At 42.6% G+C, this 18563-nt stretch overlaps 1 protein-coding gene across 1 annotated transcript in view; it reads left to right on the forward strand.

Annotated features, from left to right (window-relative positions):
* The window catches only part of LOC142776179 (alanine aminotransferase 2-like), a 94688-nt gene that overhangs the window by 6550 nt on the left and 69575 nt on the right, over positions 1-18563 (forward strand). The window contains exon 2 of the mRNA XM_075879386.1: positions 12651-12740. Coding sequence (XP_075735501.1) covers positions 12651-12740 — 90 coding nt within the window. The remainder of the gene's footprint in view (positions 1-12650; positions 12741-18563) is intronic.

Consider the following 18563-nt stretch of genomic DNA (forward strand, 5'->3'; position numbering starts at 1 on the left):
TTCTCCACCAGGGATCAAAAATGGGCCTTCGATCAAAACATCTGCGACATCGCTATGAAAAATTTTCCAAAGGCCACAAAAGCACCCCTTCAACTTGGCAGTTACACAGGCAGCGCCCAATCAACCTCGATCAACGCGCACGCAAGCTGCCTGCACGGCCTTTGTATCACCCACGACGAGGAATTCGATGCGTACAATATCGGAACTGTCGATTCTGCAAAATGTTTAAGCCTCGTTCGTTCTTCACAAGAATACCAGCTGTGGTTACCCCTATCTCCACGTCCAAAGCATTTTTGTGTTATCCAGGACGCAACCACCAGCCTCGCCCACCAGAACTCCTGCGTTAACCGGACTGCTGCACTCTCCCCTGAAGTCTTTGAAAGTTTACGGAACTACCCTGGAGCATAGAACCAATTGTGAATTTCGACGTTTGTGACTTTTTAACATCTCCTTGTTTGCTTTTTCTTGTTCGTTCGTAATCCATGTCTTCTTTCGGGGGGAGGGGGAATCGTGTGACGTATGAAGTGATGGTTGGTAGAAGCAGAGAAGGAAGAAGATACAGTATAGAATGAACATGGTGTATGAGCCAGGCCACGTCAACCATTCATCATAGCGTCACATATATATATATATATATATATATATATATATATATATATATATATATATCTCAAGCGAGTGTCTTCTGTGAATCCAGTGATAAATAGAAATTGGCTTGAGCGGACAAACGTATACGAAAACTTTTATTACTTCTACGTTTCGGCCGGGGTCCGGCCTTCGTCAGGGAATACATTGCAAACGTCAACGTGCTCCTTATATACATTGGGGGCCCCCAACACGTGTCTATTTAATATCTAATGTCACATATATGACATTGGCACACAAATCAACATGCGAAACTGCACGATGTGATTATGACAGGACTATATCACGAAATGATAATATACGGTGAAGTCTGCTCACCAAAAAAGGGCGTTTTTCACAGTCACGGAAAGGATCAACATGATAACATGGGTGATTATGTACTGCGAATGCTTTCAACAACATTGCGTTAAAACAACTCGATGAACTAACAAGAAACATAGGTAAACAACAAGCAACAGTGCGCTAAAAGAACTAACAAAAAACTATCAAAAAACAGGTGTAAAGCAACGAGGACAGCTATATAAAGAAAACATAGGTGAATTATGTGGCAATGGTGATATGACAAAAAAACCTTAGGTAAAAGTGAGATACATGGAATTCATGAGAATGAAATATAACAGAATTGTAGGTAACAGGCTGAAAACTGATGAAAGCGGCAGACATGTGATAAGGAATTTAGCCTTGTCCGTGACATAGTGATCCCGTTGCTGAACGTGCGCCCAGGAACGTGAGCTTTCCTGCGCTTTCGTTAATGCCGAATGAAAGTGCTTAAAATTTGTAGATGAGAAATGATTCGCGTGCTTCCCGTTCGTGGTGAGATTTAAAACCAGATTCTAATATGGTTGCTGTTAGGTTATCGAGTGAATGTCCTGTCGCATTCAGGTGCTTAGATAGGGGTAGGTTAGGAAAAGTTGTGACTTGCGCCTTGTGGTTATTAAACCACAGTCTGAATGGTGTCGCTGTCTGGCCTAAGTACTGAATGTTACAGACTGAGCACTCAAGTAGGTGCACACAGTTACTCGTATCGCAATCGTAATCACCTTTAATTTTCATTGTGAAATTTGACGCCGAACTGTGGGCTGAAATAGAGGTGGTCATGTGTACGCAAACCTTGCAACGTGGTTTGCCACAAGGGTGGCAGCCTGAATAGGCAGGATGAGTTAGTATAGATGAAGTCAGCATATTGTGCAAGTTTCTCGACCAGCGATAGACTACACGTGGCGATTACGAAAAGATTTTTTTGAGACGGTCGCTCTGCATAAGAATGTTGTGGTGCAGGATGTGGTTAACGTTTGGTGCTGATGCGGAATGTGTTTATATGAGGTTTGTAGATGGTCGCTGTTGAGCAGGCTTGTTGGAGTAGAGGAGCACGCTCTTGTCCATTTGATTAGCACGTTTAATGGCATCGTCAATTATCTGAGGCGGGTACTTTTGTCTTCTTAGCACATCACTGAGCTTGTCACAATTATCCCTGAAGTCAGATTGTGCGGAGCACAACCTTTTAAAACGGAGTGCCTGGCTGTACGGTATGCTTGTCTTGTTGTGTCTTACGTGGCTACTTTCAAAATGAAGGTAGCGGTGTCTATCAGTCAACTTTCTGTAAAGCTTTGTCGTTAGTTTATCACCTGATATGCATACCGTGACATCCAGAAAGTTTATGTTTGATGCTGAGTAAACGAGCGAGAAGGAGATTGATGGATGAAAATGGTTAAAGCTTGCCTCAAATGACAAAAGTTCAGTTTCCCCGTGATGCCATATCAAAAATATATCGTCAATAAAGCGCTTATAGTAAAACAATTTTAGGGCGCACGTGGCAAAAAATTTGTCCTGCAATGTGCCCTTGAATATATTGGCGTAATTCGGTCCTATCTTCGTGCCCATCTAGATGCCACTCGTCTGTACATAGTAGGTTTGATTACATTTGAAGTTATTTAGTTGCAGAATTATATTTAAAAGGGAGGCTAGAGTTGAGCTGTCATTAGTTTTGTCTAGTGAAGATTCGTCATATGCACGTATTACGGACTGAATGCCGTCGTCATGCGGGATATTCGTGTATAGAGAAGCTACGTGTAGAGTGACTAGTAGCGCTTTGTCGGGGACGTCAAGGTCAGCAATGCCACTCAAGAAATTTATTTATTTATTTATTCATACTGCAGACTACAAAACGTGGTCCAAGCAGGACGGGCAATCAGGAATCACAAAAACAGAGGACTAAGATTGATCATGAACGTAATAAATATACAGTGCTACATCAACAAATATACACTATGAGACAAACATACATACTATGCAAGGCGGTCACACTCAGACAAGGTGTTCCACTCAGACACTGTTCGCGGAAAAAAGGAAAACTTATATGTATCTGTTCTAGCAAAATATGGTGTAAAAGAGTTTGGTTGGTGATGTCGTGTGTGTCTGGTTGACAAAGGGGTTAAATACAATGAAGGAACAATCGCAACTCTATGGTTAAGCAAGAAACTCAGGAAGTCTAAGCGCAGTTGCCTTCTTCTAGACTGAAGTAGTGGAATGTTGTTAGCTGACATTAGTTCAGATGGAGAATCCGTGTGACGAAATTTAGAATATATAAAGCGAACTGCTTTTCTCTGAATTCTTTCCAATTTGTCTATGTTACATTTGGTGTAGGAATCCCACACTACGCATGCGTACTCCAATTTTGGTCGAATGTAGGATTGATAACACAGAAGTTTTACACTTGGTGGTGAATTGCGAAGCTTGGGTCTCAGGAAGCATAATTTTCTGAAAGCAGATGCACAAATGTTTTCAATGTGTGAATTCCAAGACAGGTTAGTAGTGAACGTAATACCTAGATATTTGTAGTTATTGACCTGTTTAAGTGTAGATGAACCAAGGGAGTAAGCATAGTGAAGGGGATATTTTTTTCGAGTTATACACACGGAAACTGTTTTTTCTGTATTGACAATCATACCCCATTTGTTGCACCATTTGTATATGTAGTCTAGATTTTTGTGTAGCTCTATTTGATCATGTTTGTTATGAATTTCACGAAATAAAACGCAGTCGTCTGCGAACAAACGAATCTGGACGGTTGGCACAATTACATCTACAATATCATTTATGTAACACAAGAATAGCAAGGGCCCCAATACACTGCCTTGGGGCACACCCGACGTGACTGGCAAAAGACTCGAATTTTGACCCTCGATGGCGACGTACTGCACCCGATTATTCAGGTATTCAGCTACCCATGCGACCAATACCTTCGGAAGACCTATTTTATTTAATTTGTAGATTAATTTCTCATGAGGAACTTTATCGAAGGCCTTACAAAAGTCTAGGAAAATTGTGTCTATCTGAATGTTGTCATCGAGGGCGCTGGCAAATTCATGCGTAATGGTAACAAGCTGCGTCACGGTCGAATACTTTTTTCTAAACCCGTGCTGGAAATGTGTTAGTATAGAGTGTGTTTCAAGAAATTCTGTAATCTGGTTCGCTATAATGTGTTCTATCAGTTTACAGCCTGAGGAAGTTAGCGATATTGGCCTGTAATTAGGTACTGATAACCTGTCGCCTTTTTTGAAGATAGGCGCCACTCGGGCCATCTTCCAGTCACGCGGCAAAGTTGCTGTTGACAGGGAAGCATGGAAGATTATAAAGAGAAATTTGCCAACGCATACGGCATAACGTCGGAGAAAGACATTGGGCAGTTTGTCAGGACCGCAACTCTTTTTCGTATTTAGGTTTACAAGCATGAAAACCAAACCAGCATATGAAATGAAATTGACCTCGAATGGTTGAGATGACGCTACAGAAAACGTAGATGCTCCGGAAACATTAAACACGCTATGAAAGTATGTGTTGAAATGATTTGCAATGTCGCCAGGATTTGTAACTATGCGGCTGTCAAGTACAATCTTTGAAATGGGTTTCTTCCTATTTTTAAGATAATTCCAGAACTTGGAAGGATCATTCTTTATAAAGTCGGGCGTTAAGGTTTTAAAGTAGTATTCTTTTGAGCGATGCATTTTTTCAGCAAGGATTCTTTCGTGCTCCTTGATAACTGCGCGCGGCACATGCTGCTTCCTTAGCCGTTTAACTTTTCTTTTTAGTTTAACAATTTCATGCGTCATCCATTGCGTACGTTTATGCGTTCGTTTGTGTTTGCTAGGGATAAAGTTGTTAATACAGTATTGGCACGTCTCAACAAATTTTTCCCAAAGAGCGCATGTGCCTAAAGCGTCATCGTTAAATTCTGCAAGTACAGCTTCCATGTATTCTATTACACGGTCATCATCAGCTCTCGAATAATCCTTATAATACTGCATGGGTGATTTTTGGTGGCTACTGCATTGAAACAGAGGAATTGTCACGATTACAAGTTCATGATCTGAAAGCCCCTGTTCCACGACTACAGTATATCCTGAAAAAGCACGTTTTACGAATACCAAATCTAGGATAGAGCTTGCATGTCCTTGCACGCGTGTTGGTTGCCTGACTATTTGAGTTAGATCGTAAGCGAGCATAATATCAAAAAAAGTGTTAGCATTTTTACTGAACTGGGAACAGGTCAGCCCCTCCCAGTCTACACTTGGCAAATTTAGGTCTCCTACCAAAAAGATTTGCTTATTAAAAAACCTTGACATATGTTCTTTCAGAAAAGTTAGGTACTCCGGGATCGCATCTGTAGGCCTGTAACATGCGTACAAAATAAAGCTATGTCCCCAGCAGGACAATTGTACGCACAAGCATTCAAGAATGCCAACATCAGCAGCAATCGTTGCTTCGATATCTGGTTTGACAAGGTTGGCTACTCCCCCTCCTCTGGCAGATCGGTCTCTTAGATACACGTTGTAACAGGGGGGAAATACCTCGTCATCACTAATCTCCTCTCGCAACCACGTCTCTGTTATCACCGCAATATGGGGATCATACTGCATGAGCATGCTTTCCAAGGAATCTATTTTATTAGTGACACTGCGCAAGTTTATGTTAACTAGTCTAAGTTCTTTTCGTTTGTTTGTGTTCCCGCTATTTTTACACAACCTAGCTTTGTTTTTAGAGGGAGGGGTGACAGAAGGCATTTGGTCTGTATTACATTCCTCAGTTATGATTGTCGCGGCTTGTGGCTTCGCGTATTTGGCCGACGGATTTCGGTTTCTATGGTATTTCTGGCATCGGTTTTTTGAACGGGCACTATATCATTTTTGTCTTCGTCCCAGACGTATTCCTTTTTGTTGATATATAGCTTGTTGTACACTAGCGAGGCTTTATCGCCATTATCTCGAGTCGTTTTACAGCTCCGCCATAATTTTCTTCTGATTTCCCGTACTCTTACAGAGAAATCCTCCCCAATAGAAAAATCTGTGTCTTTTATTTTGAAACACTGTTTCAAAATTTTTGTCTTGTCTCTTGAGTCTAGTAGTTTGAGAATCACGGGCCTGACCTTGCCGGGTGATGGCCGCCCCAGTCTATGGATACGTTCAATAGTCACCGGATCTAGCTCAAGAATGCCCTTTATTATATCATTGTTCACAGTGGACTTTAGCGACTCGTTTTTCTCTTCTGAAATGGTTAATGTGTCGAAGATACGAGGGAAAGGAGGCGAGAATTTCTCTGGTAAGAGCGTCAATGTAGCCGGAAAGAGGTTCAGTAACCGTACCAATAGCCGAAACTATTGGACGACCGGGGTTATTTAGTTTTTGCACCTTCGGTAATGAATAAAACCTTCCTGCAACCGGACTAAGCGGTATTAGTGATTCCATCGTCTTTTTAATAATGCACCCTTTTTGTAAAAGTTGACATGTGGTCATGTGGGGTCACATGACCACAATCAACTCGCCCATGACGTTGTAAGGGTGCCCCAATGAAGTAAGATGGAAGCACCTACGTAGGGGAAGCTCGCACTTTATACTTGCTTTCTTTTTTGTTGTTCAAAATAATTTTGACCTTGTGTCTGCCGCCTGGCTTGCCAGAACGTGAGCGGGAGCTACTGTGTCGAAGCGAAGGTCCCGTACTCAGACTCCTGCGACCGTGTCCATCTTTCTTATCTTCTCCTTGCTTCTGGGTGTCGCTGTCTCTGCGCCACGCTCTCTGCTTCCCTCTCTCTAACTCGATACCTTTAATCTTATCCTTTTAATTCCTCCATATTCCGATCCCTATAGTGAGCTACTGTTGGGGTGTCGCACTCTGATGCAGACAGTTACGGGGCTCACTTTTCTTTTTTTTTCTCTTCAAGAATCATAAAAAAACTTTCTGCTGTTCTTTTTCTACATTTTGAGTCTCTCCCTCCGGTTATTCTGAGAAAGAAACTCGGGCAACGACCAGGACAGCGAAGTACTGTTGACCCTTCACGCGTTGTTCGGTGAGCCACCCGACGAACACCCTTCAACAGCGCACGTGCGGAAAGAGACAGCTCGCAAATTACCAAAAGCAATGCTCAGATTTGGGCGCACGTTAAAGAACCCCAGGTGGTCGAAATTTCCGGAGCCCTCCACTACGGCGTCTCTCATAATCAAATGGTGGTTTTGGGACGTTAAACCCCACATATCAATCAACTACCAAAAGCAAGAAGAGGGAAGAAAGAAAGAGGGGTCGTTCGTATGGACATACGACCCGGGAAAGCGAAAATCCAGTGGTGAAATGGCAGCCAGAGTCTTTGTCGTGCTTTGTAGTCGCAGTTATCTGTTTTGTGGTGGCCGCATATGTTGAGGGTTTGAAGATAAAGCACAGGGACAAAAAATGAAACAGGTTTGTAGCCTCAGTTTTGATCCTACACCACGATAGCTTTTAACGTTACATTTTTCCAATTACACAGCGGCAACTTTCCGGTGTGATTTTCGCCTGCAAAGTTCGGACACACGCCTCTACGTGGTGATGTGGTCGGCAGTGATGTAATGAATTTATTGTGTGATGAAAGTACTGAATCTTCTGATATCCGCGCTTGGATCTATGCTAAAATTACATCCAGCTATCAGTATACGCAAACCACAAATAAAAAACAGGTGCTCCAATAGTGTTGGAGGGCACCCTCGAAAGCGGGCGCACGTGTCTGTGTGTGTGTGTGTGTGTGTGTGTGTGTGTGTGTGTGTGTGTGTGTGTGTGTGTGTGTGTGTGTGTGTGTGTGGGTGTGTGGGTGGGTGGGTGGGAGTGTGTGTGTGTGTCACATTGCATTCACCTATACGGGCATGTGTAACCATGTCATTTGTGACTGGACGGTGTGCTGCACTATAAAGGAAACGGCTTGATCATTTAGAATGCCCAACCTACAGTGGTCGCTATGTTCCGCAAAGCATATTCCCACAGCTTAATAATTAATACCTGAAGAGCCCTCCGTATTTCTCTTGTCCAGACACTCTTGCATGAACTATCACTATAAGGCTCACAAGGCTATACTGGAATTCTTTTCAGACGTTATGCTAGAGTTGCATGAACTCTTTGTTTCAAACCATGAGATGTGTTCTAGTGTTATTTCTTTTCTGACCCTTTCTTCTTTTTCTCCTTTGTTTCAACATACCAGTCTTTGTTCATTTTTGTATAGCTTCTGGACCAAGGGATTGTTTACGGAACAATTGCGATCAGATGTCTTGTTTTTTTTACTCTGAGTAGTGGTTTCTGATAAATTTTCATGCATAATAATTTCATTTGGGGGTCATTGATTGATGCGTCGCTTCACTGCCCCTTTTTTGTTGTTCAGATGATTAGACAGAGCTGGTACTCTTTCTGCAATGCACCATTTGTGAGAGCAGTGAAAAGCGCACTGATTGTAGGCATTTCCAAAGAGTGTACGTCCAATATCTAGACATAAATGCTTCCAAAACTGCCGCATAATTTAAGTTTCCCGATATTGCACACCACCTGACAAAACAAAAGAGCAGGCAAAAGCTCTGGGAGAGGAGAAAGGCTTGAATTCAAAGAAACAAAGCAAGCAGAGTCGTTAGTTAGAGGACTGTAAACTTCAGGCCCGTGGGCAAGCTTCTTGCCCACCTTCCGAAATTTGTGCAGTCTGCAAATAACGCCACAGTATCGAGACACAAGCACAAGTAGTGGCGTGGCATTCAAACAAATGAAAAGCAACCAATATTCAAGGAACTGACCAAGAAGAGGTACCGAAGAACCTCTATTCTGAAAGCACACCAACGCTCGCCGAGAAAGTCAGCGTCCGGCGTGGGAATCAACTTCACAACAGAAATACCACTCACTCATATATATGTCTGAGGCGTGAGCAAAAGCGTTGCCCGTACAGGAAAGGAGACATCCGAGTTACTCGCGAGCCTGCGACCTCATGCTCTCTACAGATTGCCATAGACCATTCACTCAGGGAGACAAACCAAGGCACTGTACACATGGAGAGCTTGAAAAAGATAACCTTAGTACGAAATATGACGGCTTCAATGAATCATTAACCCATTCGACCCCACTCGTGCCTATGCAAACCCTATGACCCTTTGTACGCTGTCTGTTTTCAGGCAGGCGCCCGCGTCACGAATAGAGTAAACAACGTAAACAATTGGTCACAGTTGGGACACCCACCTGCTGAATGAGAATTTTGCGGCTCTCTGGCTATTCATCTATTGCGTGCCGATAGAAGCGCCAAGTTGGTGAACTTGCTCATTACTCTCTGGAAAGTTAGAAGACGACCACCGTTGCTATATTCACGTCGTTGTACGTGTGGTACCGTGTTTTTTGCGTTTCTGGTTCTGTTAGAAACTAGGTACGTTCCTCGTATGTGTGGTGGGTAAGACATTAAGAGATGTATAATAACTGCTCTAGGGCAGGGTGCTTAACCCCTACCATATCCAGCTTTCAGGGACAATGACTGATCAGTGCTCCTAGCGGCCACGGCTTGAAGCTCTCATGTTTTTAATGAGATAAGGTCATTTTTCGACGAGTAATGTCGAGGTGAAAGTTCCAAAACTTCCTAAAGGGACACGTTCTAGGAGCTAGACTGCACGTCACCACTGGAGCATCGTTAACGTTGGTGCTTCCGATTTTGTACCCACGACGAATAAAGTTTACGCAAGGAGACCCTATAAAAGATACCGAAATCACACCTTGTTTTTCGGTACAAGAAAAGGCCCTCAGAAAAAAAAACCTAGACAAACACCTGCAAACTTCTCGGAGATCTGAATAGTAAGTACAAAGACTAAGCTTTCATTTGAGTTCACAATCATGTTTCTGCGTGCTAAAAGATACGTTACAAAATGCAGTTTTCTACAACACAGCTACGTATTCGACTGGCGTCTTGGACCATATTATCTTGATTACACCAATCTTAACGCCGCATACCTGGCTGGCGTTATGGTCGAGTTGGTTGAGTGACCAAGCTGGTAGCTCGCGCGTGGTCAATGCGGCACGGCGCGGGTTAAAAACCACAAGCGCTGACTCAGAACTGAATGCTTTTTTCCTTGAACCGAAAATATATATAACACTTACACTTGGTGCGCCACTGAATCTCGCGCATGCAATTCAGAAATGCCTGTGGTACCATGGTGGAGGCCTTTTTTGGATTGTTAAGCTTCTATTTATGTAACACGACTTTGGGCTTTAAGAATAAGGTTTTTGTGCAAAAGTCGGGGATATGCATAGAGTCGCGGGTTTCCCCCGTGTTTAGTAGCATATTTTTGAGCGAGGTTGACAGGGACTTCGAGGTACATTTGCAGGACATAATCATTAGAGTATTTTGGCATATCGACGATTTTTTTTTGTTTTGACAAGAAGTGCAGAAATTGAGTCATTTGTGGATGAGGTATTACAAGCTTTTATTTACCGAGGTCGTGGTCTGAACTTCACCTGTGAAGTGCCAGTTGGCAACACGTTACACTGTCTGGATTTATCCCCGCATTTTTCGTCACAGCGCGTCTGCTTGATGTACGCACCTCGGTCGACTAAACCGTTCTTGAGCTGCCTTTCCTTACGCTCTAAGTTGGTAAAGAACGGCATTGCGTTGTCGTGTCTTAAGCGCGCTGTCAAGAGGTCTTGCACGCATTTCGCTCTGCGCAGCTTTCAAGAGCAGGTGGATCGTCTAAAAAACGTAGCCTTCCCTGTATCGGTAATACGTACCACCTGCCAGCGCCTTGTAAAACAGATAAAAGGCATCAATGCACGCAGCCAACGGTACATAAAAATAAAATAGCTGCTACACCCTACGTGCTCGCGCTCTCACATCGGCTTAAGAAAATGGCTCAGCGGTTTGGCCCGAGGGTCGTTTTTTCTGATAACAACAAGCTAGGCAGACTGTATTCAATGGTGGGCTACAAGCTTGATAATGTCGGAACACGCAGTTGCTCAATTAAACACAAGGTTAGATTTGTGTCGTGTAGGGCTAATGTCGTCTATTACATCCCTCCGTCGTGTGGTCATGTCTACGTGGGTCGTGTCTACGTATGAAAACATACGTTTTCAGTCTTCCTGGCAGGGAGACCCCTAACGCACCTGCCAGTGTGAAGCGTAGTTGTCCGCCACAGAGATGTTGTTTAGACCACACAATCACACGACACGAGAACTTGCCGAGGCTTACCATATTAACGCGAGGGCTTCTATATGCGTTAGCAATCCGTCTGTACTTTGTCGGACAAGGAAGTCGGAAGTCGCACTATTATGAAAAGGGGGTTGACCGGTCGGGAGGGGGTGAAGAAGGTGTGTCCTTGGTTTGATTTATCACCACTTGTTTCGCCCACAAAGCGCATGCGTGGGATTCAGTCGAGTACCAAGTATAATAAGTGTTACTGGTATACTTTTGGTTCAAGCATTACAGCTCTCAGTTGTGAGTAAGCGTTTGGAGCGTACACTTTCTTGTCCGTGTCTTTTTTGGGCTACTTTTACACTGTAATGAACCCTAGCTGAGTACTTGGATTTATATGCGTTTACCATGTACGTAGGTGTAAATTCACGCAAAATAACCCCAGATGACTGAAATTTCAGGCACCTTCCTCTACACCCTTCTCCTGGCAACAGAAAATGGGAGACGCCTTCAACGCGTTAAGCTGGAGCTGTAGCCTGTAGGGCATACTTTTTCCAGTCCAGTCCACTTCTGCGCACGCCTCATTAACATATCGTAGTTTTGGCACGTAATGCTTCAGCAATTCCTATTACTTGCGCGTGATTACCGAAGATTTAGTTGTTTGTTTTTTAGCGAAAGCGTTGCATCCAGAACATTTGTTACAGTGCCAGTTTTTTTTCTGTAAATGAAGCAAACAAGTTTCTTTTGTTTTATCATTTCATTCTTATTACGGTGGCCATTATTTAAACACCAAAACAAATGGAACAAAAAGTTCATTTAGTTAACTGCATAATCAGTGAACCAACATATCTTGAATCGAAGGAAAGCATAAAGAAGCTTCTTTATAACATAATTATGCGTTTTAAATACGCACTACACTATTACAGACTCACCTGCAATGGCAGAACCAGTGCAAAGCTTCTGTTGCTGAATCGTCTTTTTTTTTACATGAACAGCATTCTTTACTTCAGCAAGCAGTCGCGCTTTTCTCTTCTGAAACAGAGTTATTGTGGAGAATTACTGGCAGAAAACCACACTCTAAGTAGTTATAAAAGGAAAAAAGAAAATACCACCCGTAACTGTCTATACTTGGGATGACACCTCAACAGATCGGCACACAAATATGGTTAAGGGAATAAAAGATGAAGGAAGTATATTATATTATAAATAAGAGGTTACTGAATTATCAGCAAAGTGTCCTAATTTTGCCGCAAGGCTCTGTCCTGATGCAACTCCGAAACTGTTGTTAACATGCACCCTGGCGCACTCAGCCTTTGTGGCGTGGTACTGCTGAGCGCCAGGTCACGAGTTCGACAGCCGAAGGGGCCGCCACGTAGGTACAATGCAAATATGCTCCTAAAATGCTGCTATCTGGGTGCACTAATAGCTTGGACGAAATAATTGTGTCGATCATTAGGGCACACCAGAAAGCCAAACTTTAGCTTTGAAATATTTGTCTTCACAGCCTCGTTCATTTTAGTTTTTTTTGTATTCTAAAATACTTTTTCTTTCAATTTTCATAATGCAGGGGAAAACACTCGGCGTTCCTGAACTCATCAGAGGAGACATTAGTGACGCTCAAGCATTTGGTCAAAAACCCCTCACATTTCCTCGGCAGGTAAAACTATGCCTGAAGTGGGTATGCGCCACAGTTAATAGGGGAACAAGGAGAAGCTTTTGTAATGGGTTGGGGGAATAGACGACCCCTCGTTACGCTATTCGCATCGTGTGATGACTGGTTGTTCTTTCGCTGTTTTAAAACGCTTTATGGGTCGCATTAACGCGATTGCTTTCCCGACATAAAGACTTCCTAACGCAAGTTTGCCAACAAACCCTAAGCGCCAGCGTAGCTCAGCGATAGAATACTGGGCGGGCATCCAGCGAACTCGGGGTCGAGCCCTTTCGTGTCATTCGTACTTAGCGTTTTTTTTTCTAATTTCGTGCGTTCTGGTTACGGACATCGGCGGCGGCGGCGGCGGACCAGAACGTCAGTGCATGACCCGAGCTTTCATCTCATAACAGCTTTCGCTGCAAAACGGCTACAAGAACACGTGAGGCGTCAAAAACGACGCATGTAGGGCGTGTGCGGGAGATTATAAAAAAGAAACATCGCGTGCGAACATGTCAACGCAGCTACTCAGTCAACATGCATTTCCACAGGGCTGCGACGTCAGCGTGATCGCTAGTCAGAAGTGGAAGCTCTCTACATCTCCCATGTATTCTCTCTCGGCAGTGGCAGCAACAATTTCATCACTGACGGTTAAAAGGCGTCGTACTAGAAATGAATAAAGAACAGAAAATGTCAATGATGACGTCACTAGGGACTTCCAAAAATGGAAGGAAATGATGAAGAATTGAGAGGAGGTGGGTTGCCACGGAAGCCCTGCTTTTCCACTTCGCATGCAAGTGGAATACGCTCGTGCCTTTCAGGTACGCTAGCCGCTCGGGCGATGCGACTATTTATAAAAGCTTCGTTTTTTTTATTTAGATTTTGTTCGTGTTTTCCAAAGACGCGAAAGTTGAGCTAACTGAGCTCTCAGTAAGACGAAGCTTGATCCCCACAAATAAAGTGATCTTTTCACGTTTTGTATTAAAAACAGACGTACAGGTATACTGTGGAAGTTTCAATCTATAAAAACAGCTTTAACTACCAAATGTCATACGGACATGATGTGTAAACGTTCAACCCAGAATATCCGAACGCAAATATTATCCGAAATCGCGAGTACAACACGTACTTGACTCGATCACTTTTGCTATGACGATGGGCATAGTTTTTTTACAGAACTTGAGTACCAAACGAGACTGAAGTTCAGCGGCACGTAGAGGCTTGAAGCGATCAAAATTTTTTCGCGAAATAACGTTGCCAGAAACAAGAGTTTCGATTATTTGTCTTCGTCAAAACAACAGCGTTGCCATGACGAAAGAACGCTCGTTTGTGAAAACGTTTGCTCCATGACATTCTCTGTAATAATTTTTAGAAGCATTTAGTCAATCACGTGTACATGAGTGGCACTATTAGAAATAAAGACTCACAAATTTTCATACCGCTGCTAGAAGTTTATGAGCACGAAGCAACCAATAATTAAATGACATCAATTGAATTACATGCCAAAGTAAAAGATACTAAAACTATGTAGCTAAGCAAACTCGAATTCAAGCATCCCAATATACGCATTTTCCCGACAGGAGCTTGGCTGCCGTTTTCACCAATTAGTAATTTGACACTGCACTTTGTCAGTCCAGTCAGGCTTGTAGAGAACTGGGTTGCATCATATGTATTCATGCAAAAATAATACCTGCTACAATAATGGCTTGAAACTCTTGTGCTTACCCGTTGCTTTTAGGAAACGCTGAATAACCTTCACGTAACTAGATGTCCCCGAATTACCACACAGCAGAGCCGCGCAAAACATGTGTTCCCCTATTAAGCCATCTTCGACAAATGCGGGGTTAACTTGTTCGGTGTCGCCCACTGCGGCTTCCATTCTACGTCCACCACAACTTGCTGTCTATCTTTTTCCTAGTCGACACGCCAATCGAGCGAGATAACTGAGTGTGATTCAACTTCTAATATCGCTGAGTGAAGGGCGAGAAGGAGTGGTGGCAAGTATTGTATTGTCGCCTAGAAGATCTTGGCTCATACCCACAAGGGGGATCGGCCACACCGTACCTTATAATGTAAATTTCTTTGTACAAAGCTTGCTGAAAGGGAGAGAACTGAGATATGAACAACAATATTGTTCCTTTAAAAAAGGTGAAAAGGGCAAAATATTTCGACAAAATAAAATATATAAAAAAGATTAGCAACAAAGAAGAAGGGGGACAAAGAATAAATTCATATGGCATTCATACAGCAGATGGAACTGTATCTCTTACCAAACTACATGACAGCATGGGTAGCAGAGTTTTTAAGGAAGAGAGAGTTTTATTGCTCTCAACGGGGTTGTTTATCTAACAGATATCAGCAATACCGTGGCGTACCACAGGCGGCAGTGCTCTCACCGGTCTTGTTTAATATCTTTCTCAGCTCAATTTCAACACACAACAATATTAATTTATATCTGGGCAGATGACATTGAATTCTTTGCGACAAATAGTGATCTGCAATTACTTTATCAAAACATTACAAAATTACCTAAACATGATAGAGGAATGACTTCAAAAAATTCAAATGTCTTTAAACGTAAACAAAAGCGCGCTTCCAGCGTTCTTGTTCAAGGATCCTGTCAACATCTCCCTGATGTATGGCACAGAGCTGATTCCCCAGGTGGATTCACTCAAATACTTAGGCATCATATATAACATCTCGATCAGTGGGAAAAGTCACATCGACCAAATTGAGTCCAAGACAACACAAGCCATGGGAAGGTTACGCAAGCCCAGCAATAGAAAAACGGACTTGCGAAGAAATACATTGGTAATGATCTATAAAATGTGCATGTGTCCTATCATGTAATTCGGCTGTGCATTATTTTCTGGGAGTGCGACTTATAAAATGAAACCGCTAATACTGTTAGAAAGAGAAGCTTGACAATTGTGCCTTAGACTGACCAAGTTTGTTGCTAACAATGTGCTGTGCATGGAAGCGCGTCTCCCTTCATTGTTGAATAGATTCAAAATACTTACTGTCCAAACATTTTTAAAACGTTACACTAAAACCATACATAGAATTGTTTTATAACTTTATTAAGGAGCCAAGCTTATTTTTTGAAACTCAGTGGTCGCGATTCCACTGTCTACAGATCATAATCATTCATGCGCTGTTGGAACCACTGGACGTCAGAATCAAACATACTTCCTCCACAAGTAACTTTAACTTAGACCTTCAAATGAAATTCTAGAATACTTACCTCTCTAACGCGAAGCAAATGCCATTCCAATATTTAAATGATTGGCTACAGGATTGCTTGTCACACGTGAACATAAACAACATAATTGCGACTGATGCATCCGTATCAAATGAAAAGGCTGGGGTATACGCATCATCTCGCGTTCCCTTGACTGGTCCTTTTCGGTTAGGCTTCCGGATTACACAACAACATTCTTAGCAGAATTATTTGCAGTTGTACTGTCACTGCGAAACTTTCCTTCTGGTGAATTGAAAGCATTCGTAATTACAGATTCTTTTTTGAGTATGTGCTGCTCTGTCTTCGGGAACCAACGTTTTATTTCTGCATATGTTTCGACAACTCATACCGACAAACGTGCAAAAACTTCAGTTATTATCTCAATGAGATGGCGGATGCAATAGCCACGGTATCTCTTCGCGGTCGCCTTATCCCAATTTCACCTAATACGGCTTACGCGACAGTAGTAAAGTTTAGAAATCCTTAGTTTGCATAATAAAATCAACTCCTTCTCATTGGATAAAGTTTGAGATTTCGCACTTCAAAGATGCTACTGGAATAGGTAGTGGTGCAAAATACGGCAATCGGAAGTTACTTATACCAGATTGCGTTGTGGAATTCCACAACTAAATTGTTATTAACCTAAAGCTGGTCTAAAGGCGTCACCGTTAAGTCGGGTTTGTGAAGAAATGGAAACAATAGATCAATTATTTTTTTTTTGCCGCAGATATTCTTATCAACGGAAAACATACCTGGTAGCTTCATTTAAAAATTAGAATTAGACCTAAATGTGGAAGTAATTTTGTTGTTTGGCAGCATTATTTAGGTTATAGCCACAGGGACGTCTGCTCTGTGGTATTTGACTACATAATGGAAAGAAAGCGATTGCGATGTTGGTGTACATTTTTTTTGTTTATATCTTTAGTTTGGAACCCGTCACTACCAGGGTGTCAAAGCACATCTCATTGCCTGTGTCCGTGCTCAGATACACTCCTTTTTCAATTATGAGCTTTCTCTCTCTCTCTCTCTCTCTCTCTATATATATATATATATATATATATATATATAAATATATATATATATATATATATATATATATATATATATATATATATATATATATATATATATATATATATTCAGTGTAAAGTTATTTGCAGTTTTAAAACCATACGCCTTTAACTTCCTGTCGATCCTGCCGCCTGGTTCTTGGCCGATCCCCCCTTGTAGATGTGCGCCAGTATTATAAGGATCATCATCATCTTCATCATCATATGGCGGTACCACTAGCAGCGTATTCTTCCGGTTGCCTGAATGAATTTATGTAGCACTGACAGAATAGCACTGCGGCTCGCACACAACTGACTGGCTCCAAACGATAAAAGGGCGGATGTATTAACTGCCAATCCCAGCATACCAATTTGTCTCTCAAGAATTATTCGGCGAAGTGAGGCGGAACGGCGGCATGTGAGAAGGAAGTGATCTATTGTTTCCGCTTTATTGAAAACTGCACATAGGTTAGTTAATGAAAATCCTGATTTGTGGATATAATAGTTTAACCGAGGAACTCTACATCGAAAGCTTATGAGGGTCACCTACTATTGACGGGAAAGGCATTTAGCGGTGTTTCACTTAAAATGCAGGTGCCAAAATTAATCAGATTGTAGGAGAGATGTTTTTTTTAAGACTAACAGGTGTTCGAATCGTTCGACAGTAATAGGAGCAAACTGTGGAGCTACTAGTACCACCGGGAAATTTGGAGGCGCCAAAGCGAGCGATTCAGAAGTTTCATTTAATGGAATTTCAGCATGCCCGGGGACCCAAAGAAACCGAACTTCTGATAGTCTACGAAGTTCCAGAGACCAAAATATTTTGAGAAGAGACTGAATTTCGGACATTAAATGCGTACAAACAGACAAGGAATCCTAAATAATAAAGTTAGTCCGTATCTGCATGTTAATCTGCAAATATCGTCGAAAGACGATAGTCTTGCGTGTGGAGAGAGTGAACAAAACATTTATTATGCGCAAGAAAATCGGTGAATGGTAAGCTGATGGCGCTGCGCTAGAGTGACACGGGTGTGCAGCGGAGGCGAACGAATGCATCAAGTCACGTGACACGTGAGACATGAGCGCTATCTGGCAGCTGTCTTGGAAAACGAAGTGCGTGGCTCTGAGACAGGCGTGCGCGCCCCTTTGAGAGGTGTAAGGTGTAGAACGCAAGACGACGGGTAGGTGCCACCACCGTGCTGTCTTCGCAAAGCGTTGGAAACACTCCCCTTTTCTTGCAAGTGTTGCACGGTCAGCGCAGCGTGATGAACGCTACGGTCCTTAGAATTACTTATGTATGCCTTTTATAGTAACAGACGCACATACGAAAAATATACGTGTTGTTATGGTGCCTCAGGTATGCGCAATAATTGCTTTTTAATTCACAAATCGCACAAGTAGGAACGCTGAACCTTGAGCAACATTGGTGGGCGCTGCGGATGGGGTCAGCAGTTTGAAGTATCGGGTGGTGCCAACGTTACTAGAACCAGGTCAGTTTCGCAGCTCCCCGTAGGCGCGCGCTCTCCGAAGTGGCCGCGCTGG

The sequence above is a fragment of the Rhipicephalus microplus genome, chromosome X, assembly GCF_043290135.1.
Source record: "Rhipicephalus microplus isolate Deutch F79 chromosome X, USDA_Rmic, whole genome shotgun sequence".
In the NCBI taxonomy this organism is placed as follows: domain Eukaryota; kingdom Metazoa; phylum Arthropoda; class Arachnida; order Ixodida; family Ixodidae; genus Rhipicephalus; species Rhipicephalus microplus.